The sequence below is a fragment of the Neovison vison genome, chromosome 7 (assembly GCF_020171115.1).
Source record: "Neovison vison isolate M4711 chromosome 7, ASM_NN_V1, whole genome shotgun sequence".
Lineage (NCBI taxonomy): Eukaryota > Metazoa > Chordata > Mammalia > Carnivora > Mustelidae > Neogale > Neogale vison.
This window is the reverse complement of record NC_058097.1, coordinates 45,737,657-45,756,861: the sequence shown is the minus strand read 5'-3', so window position 1 is coordinate 45,756,861 and position 19,205 is coordinate 45,737,657. Positions and strand designations below refer to the sequence as shown.

The 19,205-nt window shown below is 62.7% G+C and overlaps 3 protein-coding genes across 5 annotated transcripts; 2 read left to right on the top strand and 1 right to left on the bottom strand.

Annotated features, from left to right (window-relative positions):
• The first annotated feature begins 2,818 nt into the window (after window positions 1–2,818).
• Window positions 2,819–15,961, top strand: CNOT3 (CCR4-NOT transcription complex subunit 3). Of its 3 annotated transcripts, none has more exons than XM_044256616.1 (18): window positions 2,819–3,049; window positions 6,677–6,751; window positions 6,868–6,935; window positions 7,180–7,254; window positions 7,368–7,457; window positions 7,605–7,733; window positions 7,836–7,931; window positions 8,940–9,162; window positions 9,258–9,391; window positions 9,675–9,731; window positions 10,333–10,717; window positions 10,799–10,922; window positions 11,436–11,634; window positions 12,907–13,006; window positions 13,101–13,299; window positions 13,557–13,689; window positions 14,345–14,470; window positions 15,614–15,961. In XM_044256616.1, the coding sequence occupies exons 2-18, from the start codon at window positions 6,727–6,729 to the stop codon at window positions 15,710–15,712; spliced, it is 2,262 nt and encodes a 753-aa protein (XP_044112551.1). In that variant the 5' UTR covers window positions 2,819–3,049; window positions 6,677–6,726; the 3' UTR covers window positions 15,713–15,961. The 3 variants fall into 3 exon arrangements, with proteins under 3 accessions (XP_044112551.1, XP_044112552.1, XP_044112549.1); XM_044256617.1 differs by having other exon boundaries at window positions 6,674–6,751; window positions 8,943–9,162; XM_044256614.1 differs by having other exon boundaries at window positions 6,674–6,751.
• LOC122913311 (proline-rich protein 2-like) lies at window positions 3,122–4,258 on the top strand. Its single transcript, XM_044260076.1, has 3 exons — window positions 3,122–3,511; window positions 3,636–3,790; window positions 4,063–4,258. Exons 1-3 carry the CDS (start codon window positions 3,122–3,124, stop codon window positions 4,256–4,258), a joined length of 741 nt encoding a protein of 246 aa, XP_044116011.1.
• On the bottom strand, window positions 15,919–19,133 carry LENG1 (leukocyte receptor cluster member 1). The gene is made up of 4 exons (XM_044256637.1): window positions 18,726–19,133; window positions 17,641–17,820; window positions 16,773–17,035; window positions 15,919–16,211 (listed from the first exon to the last, which is right to left on the bottom strand). The coding sequence occupies exons 1-4, from the start codon at window positions 18,855–18,857 to the stop codon at window positions 15,938–15,940; spliced, it is 849 nt and encodes a 282-aa protein (XP_044112572.1). The 5' UTR covers window positions 18,858–19,133; the 3' UTR covers window positions 15,919–15,937.
• Window positions 19,134–19,205: the final 72 nt, after the last annotated feature.

Sequence of the window (19,205 nt, the reverse complement as noted above, 5' to 3'; positions counted from 1 at the left end):
CACAGATCCAGGTGGCATCTGGGCCTGTCCCTGGTCTTTCACTTCCCTGTCACGGATCCCAGGAAGAGCAGAGCCCTCTCTGTCTCCAGCCCACCTGGAGAACATCATGTGTTCTAACACCCAAGGGATGCAGCTACTGAAAGCCCCAGCTTTGTGAACAGGCCAGCCTGGGCAGCTGTGGTGTCAGGTGAGTGGCCTCGCCTTTCCAAGCCTGCACCCCTGACACAGGGCCACCTGCGAGGATGTGAGAGGTGGTGGGCTCCTGTCAGGGACCAGTATTTGCAGGGCATTCCCTGCCCAGCCTGCTGTGCCAAGCGCTGATGGGGCCAAGCAGACGGACTCCCTGCCGGCAAGGACACAGTGCTCTAAGAGTTCCTGCCAGGTTCCTCTGTCCTGGGACTGGGGCTCAGCCCAGGTCCCCTTTGGTTCACTGGAAGGTGCAGGCTGTGGAGCTGGTGGCCTGTAGGCAGCTGGGGACAAGGTTGTAGGCAGGGGCTGTCAGGAGAGCTACCCTGCAAGCGCTATTTCAGGAAGGCACCACCTGGGGGCCATGTACTGGGCTCTGGAGCTGGGCTGTACAGCGCACAGGGCAGATCCCTGGTCACCCACCTGTGAGGCCAGTTGGCGCCCCTCTCAGTTGCCCAGGAGGTGGGTGAGTAACCTATCCTTGAGAAGGTGTTGCCTCCTACCTCTGCCCATCTTCCATCCGCTGGTTCATGCTTTCTTCCTGGGGCTCTGGCTGGCTGGGTCCGGTCTGAGAGCTCCCTGATTCCTCTTTCTGGGCTGCTGCTGCCATACTTGATCCAAGTGTGCCTCAATGCAGGGCACGCTCTGCACCTCGGCCGCTCTCAGAATCTCTCCCCTCACATCAGAGTCTACACCACCTGGGAGATTCCTTCTAATGGCCACGTTACCCCAGGTCACAGAACTCGGTTTCCCCAACTTTATCCCTGAGGCTTTAGGTCAGCCATGTTGGAGAGTGATCAACTTGGCTCTCTCTGCTGATAGGTCTTCTGGGGAAGGGTGCTCTGTCCACCACCCTTCAGAAGCTTCACCTCCCTGGTGGGAGTCAGGAAAGGATCTGACTCACCTTGTGCCGCAGTCCTGCACAGTCTTAGAAGAGATGCTCGAAACCTAGTATGCTTCAGGATTACCTGGGTGGCTTGTTAAAACCAGGGTTGGAGGACCCAGGGTTACTGCTTCAGTTGGTCCAGGGTGGGAACTCAAAAGTGTGCATTTCTGGTAAGTTCCTGGGTGATGTGTTGGCTGCTGCTTGAGATCTCCCTTTGAGAACCACTTCTAGAAAATTCTTTATCAGATGAGCTGCATGTTGGAATCATCTCAGTAGATTTAAAAGTTACTTCTGGTCCCCATCCCCAGAAATTAAGATTTCAGTGGTCTAGGGTAAAAGGATGAGTATCTGGACTTTTCCATCCAGGTGATTCTGATGTGCGGGTGAGTTTGAGAACCACCGCTCTGAATCTTGTGGCGCATCAGCATCACCTGGGACCTCCTGAGTCAGAATCTGCATTTTAACAAATCTTCAGATGGTTCCCGGGTGTGTGAGAGGCCCTGCCCCAGCCAGGGTCCCCACTTGGGAGGAGCGGTGCTCTAGAGGAGTGACTCTCCCAACTCCAGTGAGCATGGGGATCGCGCAGGGAAGGGTGTCGCAGTGCCGACCTCCAGGCTTTCCTCCCCGGGGCCAGGTGGACCCTGTCCCCTCCCTTGCCCTGCGATGCCGGTGCATCCTCCTTCCATCCACCTTCCCATCTTGACTGTCTGACCCTGGAGTCGTCAGCGGCAAGTCAGCCCTCGCATTCACTCGCTCGCTCGTTCAGCAAACAGTTCCTGTCTTCCCGCGGAGGCCAGCTCCGGGAGAGCACACCGGAATCATCCCGAAGTGACGGAAGCGGCGCCAGAGTGGGAAAACGGGGATCCCCCGAACGCCTTCTGCAGCGTCGTGCCAGCGCCGAGGACGCGGACGTGCAGGGAGTAGGACCTCCTTGCAGCCTCCCCACCCCCGCGGGCGTGCAGGCGCGAGCGACGAGGGGCGCCATCCACTGCTCCCTCCCACCCGCAGGACCCGGTCCCAGACCCGTGCCGAACACAGACCAGCTGCAGGGACACGAGGAACGCGGGAGGCTGCCCTCTACACCGGCCAGAGGGAATGGCAGCAGGCAAGGCCACCGAGGGGACCGCTTCCCTCCGGGGGGGCTCCAGGGCGGCTTTGATTGGCAGGCGACCTCCGCTCGGCCCCCGCCCGGAAGGCACTTGTCTGTAGCTCATTAGGTGTGCGGCCTTTCACGCCCACGCGCCATGCCTTCCTCCGCTTTCCCCACCCACTTCCGAACCCAACCAATAGCTTCAGGGCAGAATATCCTCTCACAACCAATTACAAACGGCTCTAAACTTGACGAACGTCTTCCCGCCCCTGATCAGCCTAGCTCCTCCCCCCGGCCAATTGGTTTAGGAGAAGGGGGCGGGTGTATCCAATCAGCACGACAGTGGCCTCTTGATTGACGCACGGGCCCTCGCGCTGGCGTGTTGTGCCCTGAGGCGGGGAGGAGGAGGAGCGGGGAGGAAAACCTGAGCCAATCCTAGCAGCCTGCGCGGGAGGCCAATCGAACGCCGCGCCTTGGAGCTATTGCCCAATCGGCAAGAGGAGGCCGGCTGCATCCCTGCCAAGGACCAATAGGGAGCGTCCGAGGGGCAAGAGCGACAGGCCGCAGGAGCAATCACAGGCCTACATTCGGGTCTCGGGGGCGGGTCGGCGCCAGAGACGAGAAGAGAGGAGGGGAGGCCTCCTCCGCCGCCGCCATCTTGGACCGGGCCCGGTCAGCTTCCGCGGAGCCATCGGCAGACGCCGCGGCCTCCCTTGAGCCCCGACCCCGTCGTCAGAACAACCCCGGGCCCACTTCCCCCCACCCCACTTCCGCTTCGCGCCGCTATCGCGATAGCGCCCGGGCCCGGGGCGCGAGAAAAAGGCGGCGGGCGCTCGCCTCCCCCGCCTGTCGCGATACGCTCCTCAGCGGCGGCGCCAGCTCCTGTGGTGAGAGCGTCAGGCTCGACTGGGCCGGACCCCTTCCCCTCCTCCCCCGGCGCCACCGCCGCCTGTCGCGACATGGCCGCCCCCGGGCCCCCGGCCCCCGGCGCGGGCTCCCGGCAGGGGCGGCCGCGGCACCCGCCGCCGGCCTCCCCACCCCCGCGCCCTCCTCCGCGCCCCGCGGCCGCGTCGGGGGTCCCCTCCCGCGGGGGTGCGGGCGCGCGGGGCCGCTCCTCTCCGCGTCGGTGCGGGCGGCCGGACGGCAGCCCCCCGTGGGCGCCGGGCCCGCAGGCGGGGCGGGCGTCTCCGTCCCCCCATCTGCCCCACGGCCGGGCCCCCTGCACGGCCCGCCGGCCTCCGCCAAAGTTTGCCCTGCAGCGGAAAGTCGGGGCCCGGGGCGCTGCGCCTGCGGGGCGGGCAGGGGTGCGGGCTCGCCTCGGGTCGCGGGCTGCCCCTCTGCCGGGCCGGGTGATGTCACTCCCACTTAACGAGCGCTGTGCGGGGCGCAGGGCCCCCCCCGTGGCGCCGCTGCCCGCTCCGTGCAGCAGCCGAGGTTCGCCGTGGGCCGTGCAAGCACCCCTTCCTCCCCCAGACGCCGCCCCTGCCCGTGGGTGTGGGCGTGCTGGCGCCTCCCCCCGCTACCCGCGCGCGCCCCCGGTCACGCCGGCGCTTGCCGCGGGTCCGGGGCTCACGCGTCCCCTCTCGCACGCAGTTGGAACCCGGGGAGCTAAGGCCTGGCCCTGGGATGTGCGGACTGTGTTGGCTGGGGTGCGCCTTCTGCTCCGGGGTCAGGGAGCTCCGTCAGGGTCGCCTTTCCCAGGCGCAGGGTCCTGCCCTTGGCGGTGCCCAGGCTGACGCTTTGCTCTCTTGCGCGGTGCCCCTGCTTGGCTCTAGGGCTTCTGCCCTCCCAGCTCAGGGGGTGCTGGAGATATCACGGAGACACGTCGCCCCTGTCCCTCTGCTGTAGTCTTTCCCAGCTGGGGTTCCCAGACCCCCGCCCTGGCTGTTGGGCTTCCCAGTGGGGACACAGCTGCCTGCACCCTAGGCCCGAACAAGTCCCTCTCCCAGAGTCCCGGCGCTCTGTGGGGCGGCAGCGGCAGCCTCCCGGTTTCGGACTGCCTGCCGGCGCTCCTGCCCCAGCGCAAGGCCTCTTCACCAGAGGCCGTGACAGCCCCCAGGGTTGTGTTGGGTCCCAGGCCTGAGCCTTCTACTTAACTGCCCTGGTGTCCTCAGGTCTCTGGGACTGTGCCCTCTGCCCTCAGCTGAGGTTTCAGGGGCTGTCCATTCGTCTGGGCCCCTCTCTGAAACGGCTCTTGGCTGCTGTCTGGCACACTGATCACCCTCTCTGACCTAGAACAGGCTCCTTGAGGGGACGAGACCTGGTGAAGCCTCCTGGGCCAGGGTTCCCCGGTTCCTCAGTTCTGTTTGAGACCCCATGCTGTGAACGAGCAGGCTCTGGGGTGCCTGAGATTGCCCCCCCCACCCCGGTCTCAGGGTGAGCCTACTGTGGTTACTTCCCCTGGGAGATCTTGGTGGACCCCGGTAGGAGCAGTGGGGGCCCCCAGCCCTGTAAGAACAGGGTTTTTCTGTGCTTGTACCTTCACTTCAAGGCTCAAGCTCCACGTTTCTCCCTCGTCCTTTGCTGGGGTGAGGGGGTCTCTCTTCAGAGGGAGGGGCTGTTACCTTTGTGGGGAAGGCTGCTGTCCACTGCAGTGCCCAGCTGGGCCCGTGATGCCTCCTTCAGATCCCGTGCTGTCCTCTCTGGGCCCTAGCTGCTCCCCGCTTCGAGGGTCTGAAACCTCACCTCCCTGGGCTGAGGCTCTTGTTCCCCTGGCCCCGTGCCTCCGACTCCATGAGGGCTTGTTGCTCCCTCCGTCTGTTCCCTTCTTGGGGGCATCACCACCTCCTTTAAGCTAGGTGACCCGACTCCTCCACGTGGCGTGCCTTGTGTAGGGCTGTAAACTAGGCGTCCTCTTCTCTGGGCTGGAGGCAGGCAGTGCAAGGTCCTGTGTCACATCCCTGTACCTACTTCGGGGCAGTAAGAGGCGTTTCTTTGTTGGGGTCCTGGCCCTCTCCCGAGTTCCCAGGCCAAAGGCCCTTCCCCCATTTCGGTTCGCATCCCCTCTGGGCTACTGGCTGCCTCTCCTTCCCGAAGCTGGGATCTTCCTTGTGTGGGGATTGGGCCCCACCTCAGTGTGTCAGCTGGCCCTGGGCCCGGGGTATAGCCATTGTCTTGGTCGGCCCTCGGTGGAGATCTGTGCCCCCTCCGGTCTAAGGTGTCCTAGCCTCTCCCTACCATCCAGAATGGACTCCTGTGGAGGGGGCTGGTACACACAGCTTTAGGACTTGTCCTTCTCAAGCGTGGTCATTCGCTGTCCGTTGGTAGCTGCTAGCCACCTGCAGTGAAGTAACTGAAGTAAAAATGAAAAGGTCCACTGTTTTGTGCACAAGCCACATCTTCAGCGTTCAGTGTTCAGCCCAGATGTGGAACGTTTCTATTGTTGCAGAAAGTGTCTTCGGTTGGGACTGTTTTTGTGGGTGGAGACCCTCTTGGTGTGGCCTCCCTTTGGGTTGAGGCTCTTAGTCCTCAAAGCTGCTCTGGGGCACCCTGCCCTGGGCCTCTCTCAGGGAGCTGTGCTTTTCAGTAGATGCCCCCTCTCTGGGGGGTGACCTTGGGCAGTGCACGAGTCCCCTTGGCCTAACCCCTCTGCAAGGTTCCTGCATCCCCCCCATCTTGATATCAGACCCTAAGTTGTGACTTCTCCCTGGGCCAGAGCTCCTGGTTTCCTCTGGGCTGCATGTACTTTCAGGGTGAAGATACCCCACTCACTAAGTACTTACTGGGCACACGTCCTGTCCTGGTGGTTTACGTTTCCCCGCATCTGTGTCACCATCGCACCTGATCAGTATCTCCTTCGTGTGCACAGACGGCTCTCTCACAGCTGAGGTCCCCTTTCACTCTCCTGGCCCTCTCCGAGGTGATGCCTTCTGCCCCCATACATCTAATTCTTTGGGTTGGGTTGTCCCCCGTGTTGGAACGACTCTGCTGTGGAATAAATTTGGTGGTGTACAGCCCTCTTCTGCTTGGGACCCAGCCCTGACACGACGGGTGTGTTTAGCTTTTCCTGATTTCAGACCCTTCCCATCTCCCCTTGCTCCCACTCCATCTCCTACAGTTACTAAACACAGACAGCGTCTGGCTCTTCTTCCCACAAAGTTTCCATCTTCTGAGCTGTCTGAGGGGTCACTTCTCTGGTGTTAGGATTCTAGTCACCTGTGTGCCCTGCCCCACTGTGGGCCTTCCTCCCCCACACCCAGCCGTGGGCTGCTTGGCCGCTTCCTGCTCTAAATCATCTAGAGCGTCATCTGCGAGAAGGTGTTCTGCGCTCTAGGAATTTCTCACTTCCTGGGAAAAAGTACATCTGGTTCCTTGTTTCAGCAATCTTCCAGAGAACTCAGCCCCTGTGCTGGGCTGTCTGGGCAGCATAAGTAGAACTCGGCCTCGTCTTTGTCATCAGATAGTAAATGCGTCTTCCCTTTATCATGCCACGTACCCTCCCGTTCCCAGCCTCATTCACGTCTCCGTGTCTGGACCAGCCAGGGAGTAAACACGCGTCCCTTCTCTCTCAGCAGCGTCCGTCTCCAAGAGAGTATGAAGAGCCTGCATCTGTAGGGCAGGGAAGATGGCGGACAAGCGCAAACTCCAAGGTACTGGTCTCCTCGCCCGCTGCCTGTGTAGCCACATGCTCACTGTCCTCAGAGGTCCTCCTCGGATGCCTGCTGCCTTGGCAGGGTGCTCACAGCCTTCTCTCGTCCCCGGCCAGGTGAGATTGATCGCTGCCTCAAGAAGGTGTCCGAGGGCGTGGAGCAGTTTGAAGATATCTGGCAGAAGGTACAGGGCATGGGACCCTAAAGAGCTGGGTCTCCGGGGAGGAGAGCACAGGACGAGGTTCAGGTCTGTGGGTGTAGGCCAGGGAGAGGGTTGTGGGTCCAGGTGCTGAGGACCTAAGCAGCAGCTCTGAGATGGACTGGGGTGGGGGTTGGTGTCCCCAGCCCTAGGAGACAAGTTTTACCACTGGAGTGGGCACGAGGGCCCCAAGTCCCACACTGACGCCTGGGCTCTCTTCATCCCTCAGCTCCACAATGCAGCCAACGCGAACCAGAAAGAAAAGTATGAGGCTGACCTAAAGAAGGAGATTAAGAAGCTCCAAGTGAGGGGACTAGCCTGGATTCCTGTGTCCTGAGGGCGGAGGGAGGAGGGGCTGGCGGCCTCCGTGCCCGGGTCTGAGGCTGTGGAACTGTCTCGCTTTTCCTCCACCTGCAGCGGCTGAGGGACCAGATCAAGACATGGGTAGCGTCCAATGAGATCAAGGACAAGAGGCAGCTCATAGACAACCGCAAGCTCATTGAGACGGTAGGAGCCCAGAGCCTGGAACCTGAGAGGTGGGAGGAGGCTGATTCCTGGGTCCCCAGAAGTCCCTAGAAGAGGAAGGTTTCTCTGTCCCGGGGGGGAGGGAAGAGGCGGTGGGCCGAGACCTCTTACCACCTGTGCTGTCCACAGCAAATGGAACGGTTCAAAGTTGTGGAGCGAGAGACCAAGACTAAAGCCTACAGCAAAGAGGGCCTGGGCCTGGCTCAGAAGGTGGACCCTGCCCAGAAGGAAAAGGAGGAGGTTGGCCAGTGGCTCACGGTGAGTCAGGGAAGAGAAGAGGAGGGGACCTCAGGGCCCTAATCCCGGGCATCCATGGGGATGGCTGGCTGACTACCTACCTTTGCTCACCCTCTCCCCTAGAACACCATCGACACCCTGAACATGCAGGTGGACCAGTTTGAGAGTGAAGTGGAGTCGCTGTCCGTGCAGACACGCAAGAAGAAGGGGGACAAGGATGTGAGTGGGGGACCCTGCGCCCGGGGGAAAGAGACGGGCTGGGGCGAGTCGGGGGGTTAGTGGCCACTGGGGGTGACCCATGTTGGTGAACCAGTCTTGGGTCCAGCTTCGGTAAGCAGTGGCACCCTGGAAAGGAGGAGCAGTTTGGGGTAACATGCTGGGTTCTCCCGGGATCGCTGACATGGCAAGAGCAGTTGGCCGCATGGGGTGGGGTGGTCTGAGGGCTGAAGCCGTGGCATCCCAGCTCTGAGAAGGCCCAGGTCCTGAGGCCGCAGGGAGAGACGAGGCTCATTTGCACTGAGAAGAGCAGTCTTGGGGCAAAGCCAGATCTAGGGGCCCCGATGCCGAAACTCTGGGGTCATAGGGTGTGGGTTCAGGGGGCTGCAGAGCACATGTACTTGTTGGCACAGGAAACATAGAGAATGGAGAGCTGGGTCCAGGATGCGGGGCAGTGGGAAATGAGCCTGGTTTGGGGGTCTGAGCCTCAAGGGGTTTGGGAAGCTAGAGCCTGGAGGAGAGATGGAATAGGTCATTGTGGAGGGAGAGGATTTAGAACTGAGGCCTTGGCCAGGGCTGGGGCCTGGAGATCCCAGGGGCTAAGCTGCTGAATGTGTATCCCTCAGGGTGTGTGCACAGGGTGGGCCGTGTGAGGACAGAGATGCTGGCTCCCTGCAGACGGGCATCGTCACTGTTGGGGTTAGAGCAGATGGGGGTGCGATGGGCTACAGTTTGGAGGTCCGGGCTTTTGGGCGCTGCAGGGGGCCATGGGGTAGGAGCACAAGGCTTTCTGGTTTTGGGGGAGCTTCCCGGGGTGTCTCGGTGGGAGCTGGGGATCCTTGAGGGGTGGGGTGGGGCACAGACTGACTCCACACTGCCTACGGCAGGAGGGGCTGGAGTGGAGCCTCTGGGTCTTTGCGGGGGGTCGGGGACTGAGGACAGGTTCTGTGGAGGCAGGAGGGGCCAGGCCAGGCGCCCTGCAACCCCTGAGCCTGGCCCTGGGCTCGCCAGCAGAAGCAGGACCGGATCGAGGGCCTGAAGCGGCACATCGAGAAGCACCGCTACCACGTCCGCATGCTGGAGACCATCCTGCGCATGCTGGACAACGACTCCATCCTCGTGGACGCCATCCGCAAGATCAAGGATGACGTCGAGTACTACGTCGATTCGTCCCAGGACCCCGACTTCGAGGAGAACGAGTTCCTCTACGACGACCTGGACCTCGAGGACATTCGTGAGGCCTGGGGCTGGCCTGCGGGCATGGGGCAGTGAGGGCCCGGTTGGGGGCGTGTCCCAGCCCATCGAGCCTGCCTCTCCCTGCCCCCACAGCACAGGCGCTGGTCGCCACCTCCCCCCCCAGCCACAGTCACATGGAGGATGAGATCTTCAACCAGTCCAGCAGCACACCCACCTCCACGACCTCCAGCTCTCCCATCCCACCCAGCCCGGCCAACTGCACCACGGTGAGGAGGTGACCCAAGGGGAACCTGAGGGAACTGAGCGAGTGGGGGCTCGGTGTCCTGGGTGCGGGCCCTGAGGGTGGGTCCCGGGCGTGCGGCGCGGGCAGAGAATCGAGGGTTGGAGTGCCTAAGGAGAGCAGGCCCTGGGCTGTAGAGGCTGGCGGGGTGTTGGCTCCCCGGTGAGGCTCGGGACACAGGCGCCACAGCGGTCCCGGGGGCATCAGAGGTGGGCCTCTATGCCGGGGCCCTCGAGCTCACACCGGTTTCACATGGCACCCCACCTCAGGAAAACTCTGAAGATGATAAGAAAAGGGGACGCTCGACGGATAGCGAAGTCAGCCAGGTGGGTGTGACCTCCCAGGGCAGGAGCATGTGCTTCAACCAGGGTGTCAAGGAGTGGCCTGCTGGGAGGGCCTGAGGGGAAGGGGGGAGGTTCTCAGGACCCGGGGTGTGCAGCAAGAGCTGGGCCGCGGGCCACCAGGCAGTGCTGGGTGGCAGGCGTGTCCCTGCTGCTTTCTGGGGGCTGGTCAGCAGCGGCTCTTCCAGTTAACCTCGTGAGCCTTTCAGTGACCTTCAGAGCCACTGGCCCATTTCAGGCTGCTTTTCCTTCTTTTGGACTGTTAGCTGCTTCCAGCTGATCTTCCCTTGAGGACGTAGCTGCTGTCCTGATGTCCGGGGGTGGGGGGTCTCCCCTGTGGGCTGCCACGGGGAGGAGTTCACGCAGGATGTGGGAAGCTGGTTGTGGGCGGGAATGCGTGTGAGTAGTTTAGGTGTCAAGGTGGTGATTGAAGCTTTGAGGGTAAGGTCAAGGGGAGGGGACAGCTAGGGGCAGCCGGGCACTGAAAGGACAGTGGAGCCCCGCTTGGGGCAGGGGGACATGTGCAGGGGGGCTCAGCAGACCTGCTTGCCCAGTGGGGCCTGACCCTTTTCTCTCTTCCCTGCAGTCTCCAGCCAAAAATGGCTCTAAGCCTGTCCACAGCAGCCAGCACCCTCAGTCCCCGGCTATGCCGCCCAGCTACCCACCTGGCCCCCCACCTGCTGCCTCCGCCCTGAGCACTGCCTCCGGCAACAATGGGGCCTCTACCCCAGCAGCGCCGGCGAGCGCCTTGGGCCCCAAAGCCAGCCCGGCTCCCAGCCATGGGTCAGGCACCCCTGCCCCCTATGCCCAGGCTGTGGCCCCACCAGCCCCCAGTGGGTCCAGCAGCACCCAGCCCCGGCCGCCCAGCGTCCAGCCTGGTGGGGGAGGGGGCGGCGGTGGAGGGGGCGGCAGCGGCGGCAGCAGTAACAGCAGTGGAGGCGGAGGCGCTGGCAAGCAGAACGGCGCCACCAGTAAGCAGGGTGGCGAGGGAGGGGGGCGGGGTGGGTCCTGCCGTGGTCAGCCCGTTCTCATGCCCCGTTTCCTGCCCCCAGGTTACAGCTCAGTGGTGGCAGACAGCCCAGCAGAGGTGGCACTCAGCAGCAGTGGGGGCAGCAGCGCCAGTAGCCAGGCTCTGGGCCCCCCGTCGGGCCCCCACAACCCACCTCCCAGCACCTCGTGAGTGTCTGCCCCTGCCTTTGCCAGGACTTCGCCCACTTGGTCGGGCGTCACGTCCCCAGTTCTTTCCTCCCAGGACGTAGTATCAGTCAGTCCCTTAGCTTGACCCTTTGGAATGTTTTAAAACATTTCTCGGGCAGTCGGGATTGTTCTTAGAGTCCCCTCACGTCCCCTTTCCAGAGCCTGCCCTAGACCCACCTGATTCCCCTCCAAAAGCTGCTTGTTCAGTTTTCAGGTCAGACCTTTCGAGAGGGTCCCCATTTCTCAGAAGCTTGCCCCCAGGACGAGCTGGCGTCCGAGGGACATAGGGAAGACCTTCTTCCGGGGTCTGCCCGACCGCCAGGCTCTGGGTGGGCCACCTCACGGGGCATCTGCCTGAGGTGACCCATGCTGTGGGTGGAATACTGACCTCTCCCTTGGTCTCCGTCCGTAGACTGGTGCAGAGGTCTGACTTGTCCCCCACTTGCCCAAGCCTCCTGTTCTCTGAGCCCTCTTCTCCTCCCTCCTTCCCAGGAAAGAACCCAGTGCGGCAGCCTCATCGGGAGCTGGGGGTGTAGCTCCAGGCTCAGGGAACAACACAGGGGGACCCAGCCTCCTGGTGCCACTTCCTGTGAACCCTCCCAGCTCCCCAACACCCAGCTTCAGCGAGGCCAAGGCAGCCGGCGCCCTGCTCAACGGGCCTCCGCAGTTCAGCACTGCCCCGGAGATCAAGGTGGGCCGCAGGCTTCCCTACACGTGTGCTGTCCTCTTCCTCCGGGTCTGCTGGCCACCCCCACCCCATGCACCCTCGCCTGGTCCCCAGGCTCTGGCAGTCTGCAGCTCTCTCCTGTGCTCTGACTTCCCACTGTCCTCTCTGTCCCCGTGTCCCCTTGCTCCAGCATACTCCCCACCTTCCGGCTCACTGCCCTCCTTTTCCCTTCACTGGCGTCCACTCTGGGTCATGCTCCGTGCTGGGTGAGCACACCCAGGTCTTGCACCTCCTCTATAGGAAGCCAACCAGGACTGCACGGGGATGGGGCAGTGGGTGCTGTGGACCCGCAGAGGTGCCTTGGACTTGGGGCGATGGCCCAGCAAGGCCTTGGCAAGGAGACCTAAGCTGGGAGCGGTGGGGGTCCCAGGGTCAGGAAAGGCTGAGGAAGGGGTGGTTCTCTTGTGTCTCTCGTGCCGGGGTTGCAGGAGGGCCGCCGCTAGAGCGGGAGAGAACGCTAGGGCAGGGCTCCGCAGATATGAGATGGGGGCACAGGTGGGCTGCAGGGCTGCGAGCGTGGTCAGGTGTCCTGGGGAGGCAGTGGGGTCCTGCCAGAGTCTGAAAGGGGAGCAGAACATGGGACTGACTTTCTAGGCCTGTGTTTAACCTTAGCTCCGCCGTGTCAGAGTCTGGGCCCCCATCCTGCATGGCCTTCCCTCTGGACAAAGCAGGGGCTCCCAGTTGCACCCGTTACGACAGGACACAAGCCCTGGGGATGGTGTGGGGCCCAGAGTAAGCACGTGGTTCAGAGGTACCACAGACAGGAAATTTACTGCGTGTCTCTGAGGAGGAGGGGTCTGCTGGCTTGTGAGTGAAGAAAGGACAGAGAAGGATGGGGCTAGACCAGTCCCTCTAGGGCCACTGAGAAAAGCATGGGGGGCGGGAGGGTGTGAGGGTCAGGGTCCCGAGGACGGGGCGATCGGGAGGCAGCACAGAAGCCTGGGCAGGCAGCACTACCTGCGGGCCCGCCTGTCCGCAGCGAGGAGCTGGTACGCCATGGGTGCCAGGAGACTGCCCCACGGCCCTGTGCCAGCTGGACGGGGGGGTGGGGCGCACGCGGTGTAGCAGCCTGGGCAGTGGGGTGGGGGTGTGCAGGCCAGTGTTCCTGTACCTGCCCCCACATCTGCACCATCTCCCCATTAGGTGGGGTGGCAGCAGGGCTCTTCACACTGGTGGTCTTGGCCCGACGCCCACCGGAGGACATGGAGCGTGGTGCCAGTGCTCTTCTCTCCGCAGGCCCCGGAGCCCTTGAGCTCTCTCAAGTCCATGGCGGAGCGGGCAGCCATCAGCTCCGGCATCGAGGACCCCGTGCCAGCGCTGCACCTGACTGAGCGAGGTGTGGGTCTGGGTGAGGCAGGGGGCGGCTGCAGAGCGGGGGGACAGGCCCCCCACCAGCCTCACCGAAGGGTCTGTCCCCATTCCCCCCACAGACATCATCCTGAGCAGCACGTCTGCCCCACCGGCCTCCGCGCAGCCGCCCCTGCAGCTGTCAGAGGTGAACATCCCACTGTCCCTGGGCGTGTGTCCACTGGGGCCTGTGCCACTCACCAAGGAGCAGCTGTACCAGCAGGCTATGGAGGAGGCCGCCTGGCACCACATGCCTCACCCCTCAGACTCAGAGCGCATCCGGTGAGGCACCGGGACCCCTAGGCGCGTGGGAGGCAGTCCAGGCAGGGACCTGGTCCCGGGACATGAGGTCAGGCCGGGCGCTGGACTTGGGGCTGTCCATGAGAGCTGGGGTCCGAGGCACTTGGGGTGGGGGTGACCAGGTGCTGGAGACCTTTCCCCTGAGCAGTGGGGCACAGGGGGCAGGTCGTGGCTGCGATCCGGTCCACGGACCACAGGGCCTGTCGGGCATGGCCACCAAACCTCCTGTCCCTTCACAGGCAGTACCTCCCCCGGAATCCCTGCCCGACGCCCCCCTACCACCACCAGATGCCACCCCCACATTCGGACACCGTGGAGTTCTACCAGCGCCTGTCAACAGAGACGCTCTTCTTCATCTTCTACTATCTGGAGGTACAGCAGGGCCCCCGGGGCAGCCTCGGGCCCCCCGGCTTCGCCGCCACCGCCGCCGTCCCCCCTCGGGCTGGAGGGGTGAGGTGGGTGCCCCACTGCGGCCACCGGGACCGCACCCCCTCCCCATCCCCCAGTCCTGCCCTCCCTGCCCCCAACTTCCCCGCCAGGCAGACCCGTCCCTGTCCACACACTTCAGCACAGACATGTCTGTGTTGAGGTCGAGGGCCAGGTCGGTCCACTGCGGGGACCAGGGAGCCCCAGGCCCACTCTGGCCGCCCGCGGCTGTGCCCACAGTGTCCATCCCAATGCAGTCTCGCCAGCCCCTGGAGGCCACTAGGGAACTGTCCCCTCTGCATGACCCCAGGGAGTCGTGACAAGCTCCCCCTCCCAGTCCCAGTCCTGCCAGGGGAAGCTTTCTAACTACCCATCCTCCACACTCAGCACGCAGTAGTTTCTCTTCTTCTCGAAGCTGCTCTGAGCGGTTTATACCCGCTGACCAGCAGTGGTAGGTTCCATGCCCCAGCCCCTCAGCAAGCAGACTGTCCGGCCCCACCTCAGCCTACGGCGGGCCCCGGGGTCAGCCTGAGGCCCTGTGCCCCCTGCTTCCACCAATGTGGGGGCCCCCTGACCCCTGGTTCCACCCTTCCTCCTCCAGGGCACGAAGGCGCAGTACCTGGCAGCCAAGGCCCTGAAGAAGCAGTCGTGGCGATTCCACACCAAGTACATGATGTGGTTCCAGAGGCACGAGGAGCCCAAGACCATCACCGATGAGTTTGAGCAGGTGAGGGCCCCTCCCTGTGCCCCGCCCACCCCTGCCTCCAGCGCGGGCCTTGTGCTGCGCTGTCATCTTCTCCCCTCCATGGGCTGCTAGTGGTCCCGTAGCCCCTGGGCCCATACTGTGCGCGCTGCCTCCCACCTGGGAGCACAAGCCGCTCCCCGACCCGTCCCCCCTCGCCCAGCAGAGCTGGGGCTCTGCAGCGCACACGAAGGGAGACGCTAATCAGAACCCCCATCTGCTGCACTCCACTTGGGTTTGAGGCCAGCCCAAGCTGGGTGACCTTGGGCGAGTGGCTTGGACCGGTCTCCCTCTCCTCACACGCAAACACGGGCTGCCACACCCCGTGTGCAGTTGTTACCAGGACTGAGTTAATGATGTGTAAGTATTTAACACGACCACTCCGTGGTCAGGTATCAGGCATCAGGCGTGTATTTCGTTTCCAGTAACTTTGAATCACTATATTCCGCACTGGTCTCTTCCACCAAATATTTGCCCGAGGCCAAGTACTGAACAAAGCCCTGTCCTCCGGGAGCTTGGTCCCCTCACCTCCCTCCTTCCAGCTTCCTTGCAGCATTTCAGACAATCACGCAGACCCGGCCTCCTTCCCCATCCTCTCAGCTGTTAACCAGATTCCCTGACCCATCTTGGTTTGGGCCCACGCACTCCTCCAGTGCCCGTCAAGGCCTCCCTCCTTCAGAAATATCACACCACCACGGTCACCAATAAAACATCTGTCCCAACAGCGTGCCTGGCTGTAGACTGAGCCTGTTCCGTTCTCTCGGATGGGGTAACGGCCTCAGGGTTGTGTGAAGACTAAATGCTAGGACCCAGCTCGGGCACCGAGCACCAGTTCTGGCCCTCACGCCGCAGCCCTCCAAGAAGCCACAGACGCTGTGTAAACGTGCCTGGGGTGGAGACCCAGCTGGGGCCTCTCCGCGCCTCCCCATTCCCTCTGACAGGGGCAGGAGAGCAGGAACCCTGCCTGAGAAGAGCCTGGTGAGGGTGGAGGGACATGGCCTGTGCATGCAGGGCCCCTGGCCCAGCGCCTGGCACATCCCTGGCCCTGAGCTCTGTCTCCTTTGTCGGTGCAGCCCAGAGCCCCTGCACCTCCTCGCCCCCTCACTGACCACCTTCTCCCCTGGCCAGGGCACCTACATCTACTTTGACTACGAGAAGTGGGGCCAGCGGAAGAAGGAAGGCTTCACCTTTGAGTACCGCTACCTGGAGGACCGGGACCTCCAGTGACACCGGCCCCTTCCTCCACCCTCCCCAACCCCCCGCATGCTGACCCCCACCCCCTGCCCAGGCGAGGGCCCTGCCCTGGAAGACTGGGGGAGGCCCCAGGCCAGGGGCAGCCCTCTCCCCCAGGAAGCAGCCCCACCTGGGGGCCCCGGGGGCGAGGGCTGCCCCCTCCTCCCCTCCCCAGTGAGGGACATTTTTTGGTAAACCTATTTTCATTTTGGAAAATATTTATGAATAAATAGTTTTATATGACGGCTGGCAGCTACGGCCTCTCCTCTCCCCCCAGGAGTCAGTGAGCACTTGGGTCTTGCTGGCGGGACGCCGGGCCCACTGGGGGTTGAACTGGGAGTTGTACCGCCTCCGCCGTTCATCGGCCTCCTCTTCAGGCTGGTCTTCCTGGGGGGCTGTGCCTCGGACTCGGGCCAGCAGGGCCTCTGCGCGAGCCCGTTCCGTTGCTTCCCGCCGAAGACGTTCAGCTCGAAGCTGGTCCAGGGATGGGGGCCTGGGGGAGAGGAGTCAGGTCAGGAAGTTCACAGCTCCTGGAACACTCCCGCAACCCCTGCCTTGCAGCAGACGTTCTGGACTGTGAGGCTTGGGGGTGGGAAGCTGGCTTCATGCTGCACACAAGGATCCCATCACCCCCCTTTACAGTCAGTGCCTCTCCAGAGCCAGAAAGCTCCCTGTTAATCAGCTGAAACCACACACCCAGGCTTCAGTTTCCCCTTCTGTGGATGACCCAACTGTCTGCTCAGGGGTTTGTCCTGCTGGGGACACAAACCTGCTAACCTCATGGCTCTCAAACTCAAAACCCCCTGAGACCTAAAGCTTTCTGGGGTCTAACCACTATTTTGCATGGAAACACCAAAAAAAACTTGAAACGAGGCTAGGTGTCCTGTACCTGCAGTGTCTCCCCAGAAGCCCCTGGCCACTCCGCACTGAACACTGCCTAGGGATCTCAGGAAAGTAGGCTTGCCATGTCAGGGTCCCAAAACTGCAGGTGGAGAGCAGCGCTCAGCCGCGCAGCCCCAGTCCTCGAGCCCACAGGCCAGTCCAGCTTGCTTACCCTTCTGGCTGCTGCTTCTCAGGCATCCTCTTCCCCTTCATTTTGTGGCCGCCATCCTCTCCGCTGTGCCGCCGCTTCCTCCGCAAATGCTTCTCCATCTCTCGAAGAGGGTCCAGGCGGTTCTTGATCTTCTCATCTGGACCTGGGCCAGGTTGGGGGGCCCCTCGCCCCGGGGGGAGCTGGTACCAAGGTGGCTGAGTCTGGGCTTCTGCTGCACTCTGGCCCAGGTACGTCAGGATGCCCAGAGCTTTCTCCTGCCTCTCCTGAGGGGAACAGAAACTAGGGAGGTGAGGATGTCCCCTTGGGGAGCCCTCCACGTGACCACAGGACACCTGAGGCTCCTGGACAGGCAGAACCAGCATGAGCCAGCCCAGCACTGTGTTAAGGACGGTGGGGCTCATGCCCTGGACAGTAACAAGCATCGGGGAAGGACAGGGTACAGCCGCTTTAGGGTTCGGAGGCAGGCAACTCTGGGGAGATAAACTGAAGACAGACCTGAAAGCAGCTTGCAAAGTAAAGGACTGAGGCAAGACAAAGGCAAGATTAGGATTTGGTAGGAATCCCTGACAGCAGGTGAGGTGATGGACACTGAAAGAGCTCCGTAACCCTCCCCCAACCCCTAGGGGGCCCTGTCCCATCAAGGGGGTCTATACCTAACAGTCCCATAGCTGGGCGGGGAGGGGATTCCAGCACCCACTTCCAAGCCCCTTGCAGGCCTGGATGGCAGTAACCCACACTCCTGAGTGCGGTGTTCCATAATGAGCTCATCTCATCACCGTCCCCCCCCCCACCCCTTCCACCCGGCCAACTATTCCCATCAGTCACCCCCAGGCTCTACCCAGGACTCATAGGTGGGGGGCCAGCTTACTTTCTCCAGTCGCTTTTCTTCCTCGTACTCTTTATTGCTTCTGGTCCCCCCTTTCCCTTCCTCCAGCAGCTCCCGAAATAGGTCCACAGGGCCAGAACCGGGGGCTCCCGCCTCTGCCGATTCGAGCTCAGGGAGAGAACTCCGGTGCCTGGCTTTCTTCCGTAGGAATTCTGTGCGGGCCTAGGGAAAAGAAAGTTACAGGCAGAGCATTCAGAACCTAGACGGGACTCCAAGGACTGGGAGACGGTTTCTGAGTACGTCGGAGGGAGCCCCAGTGCTGGTGCTGGGGGCTGTAAGGAAGAGTACATGAACCGGGGAGGGAAGAAGGCGACACCTGGGCCTGTACGCTGCCACTCGGTCAACCAGTAGGGTCCCAGGCTCAAGTGACACAAAACAGCTATGAAGGCAGCCTAAAACAGGGGAGCGGGAGACCGGAACTACAGGTAGGGCTCCCAGTCACCGCCCCGGAGACAACGAGCAATTTCTACTGACAAAAGCGAACTTTAAGAACGCAGACCACCTCCAGGCCCGACTGGACAAAGGACTGCAAACTAGAGATTAGCAGTTGCACCGTAAGCCCCGGGGGGAGGCGGCAAGGAGCTCGCCCCACCGTCTTGGCCCTTCGGAAGCCATCCCCCCTCTCTACACAGGCGGGACATTGCCCCTCCAACCACGAATGGTGCTTGAGAGACCGCAGGTCAGGCGCTCTGCGAGCATACAGTAGGCGCTCAACAGGGAGGTTGCGCAGGCAAACTAAACGGAACCGAGTTTTCCTTGAACTGCCCAAGGATTCCTTTTTTCACCAGCCCCTCCTGTGCCAGGCACTCTGGCCTCGCGAACGACGCGAGTGGGGGAAAACCTGGGCAAGGGGGAGCGCAGGTGGGGCCCCCGCAGCGGGTTGGGGGTTGGCACTGGGAGATGGGGAGGCGGGGGCCACGCAGGTGGGGCCCGGCGCTTTCAGCCCCACCCAGCCCCGCCGGCCTCACGGGACGCAGCGCGCCTGCGCGCCACCCCAGCTTCCGGCCCCTCCCCACACGCCTGCGCCCTCGGCCCGGGAGTCCCACCCGACCGCACTCGGGGCTTACCTCCTGCTGGGCAAGCAGCACCCTCCGCTCCCGCTCTTTCTCCTCCTCCCGGGCCTGAGCCTCGTCACGCCGCACGCGGGCCACATTGTCCTTGTTCCGGACGTGCCAACTCTTCTTGGGCAAGATATTCATGGCGTCTCAGCCGTCTGCCGACTGGCAGGCCCGCCTCCGAGTACTTCCTATTGGCGAGAGGATGACCCTCCCTGTGGTTCCTGCCGCAGCCACGGATTGGTCCTGGGCTGACTGCCACGCCCCCCAGTCCGTAGCGACAGCTTATTGGCTGAGATGTCGACTTTGGAGTTGGCGTAGCTTAGCGACCGCCTCTTATCAAGCGTCCGAGCCCATCACGTGTCCTCGCCCCGAAGCTACCGGACGCGGCAGCTGATTGGCTGGCATGCGCGTCCGGTCCTCGAGGCCTCTACATTTGATTGGCCTGTGTGCTGCTCTTCAGCCGCCCCCAGCCCGAGCCTCAGGATGCAA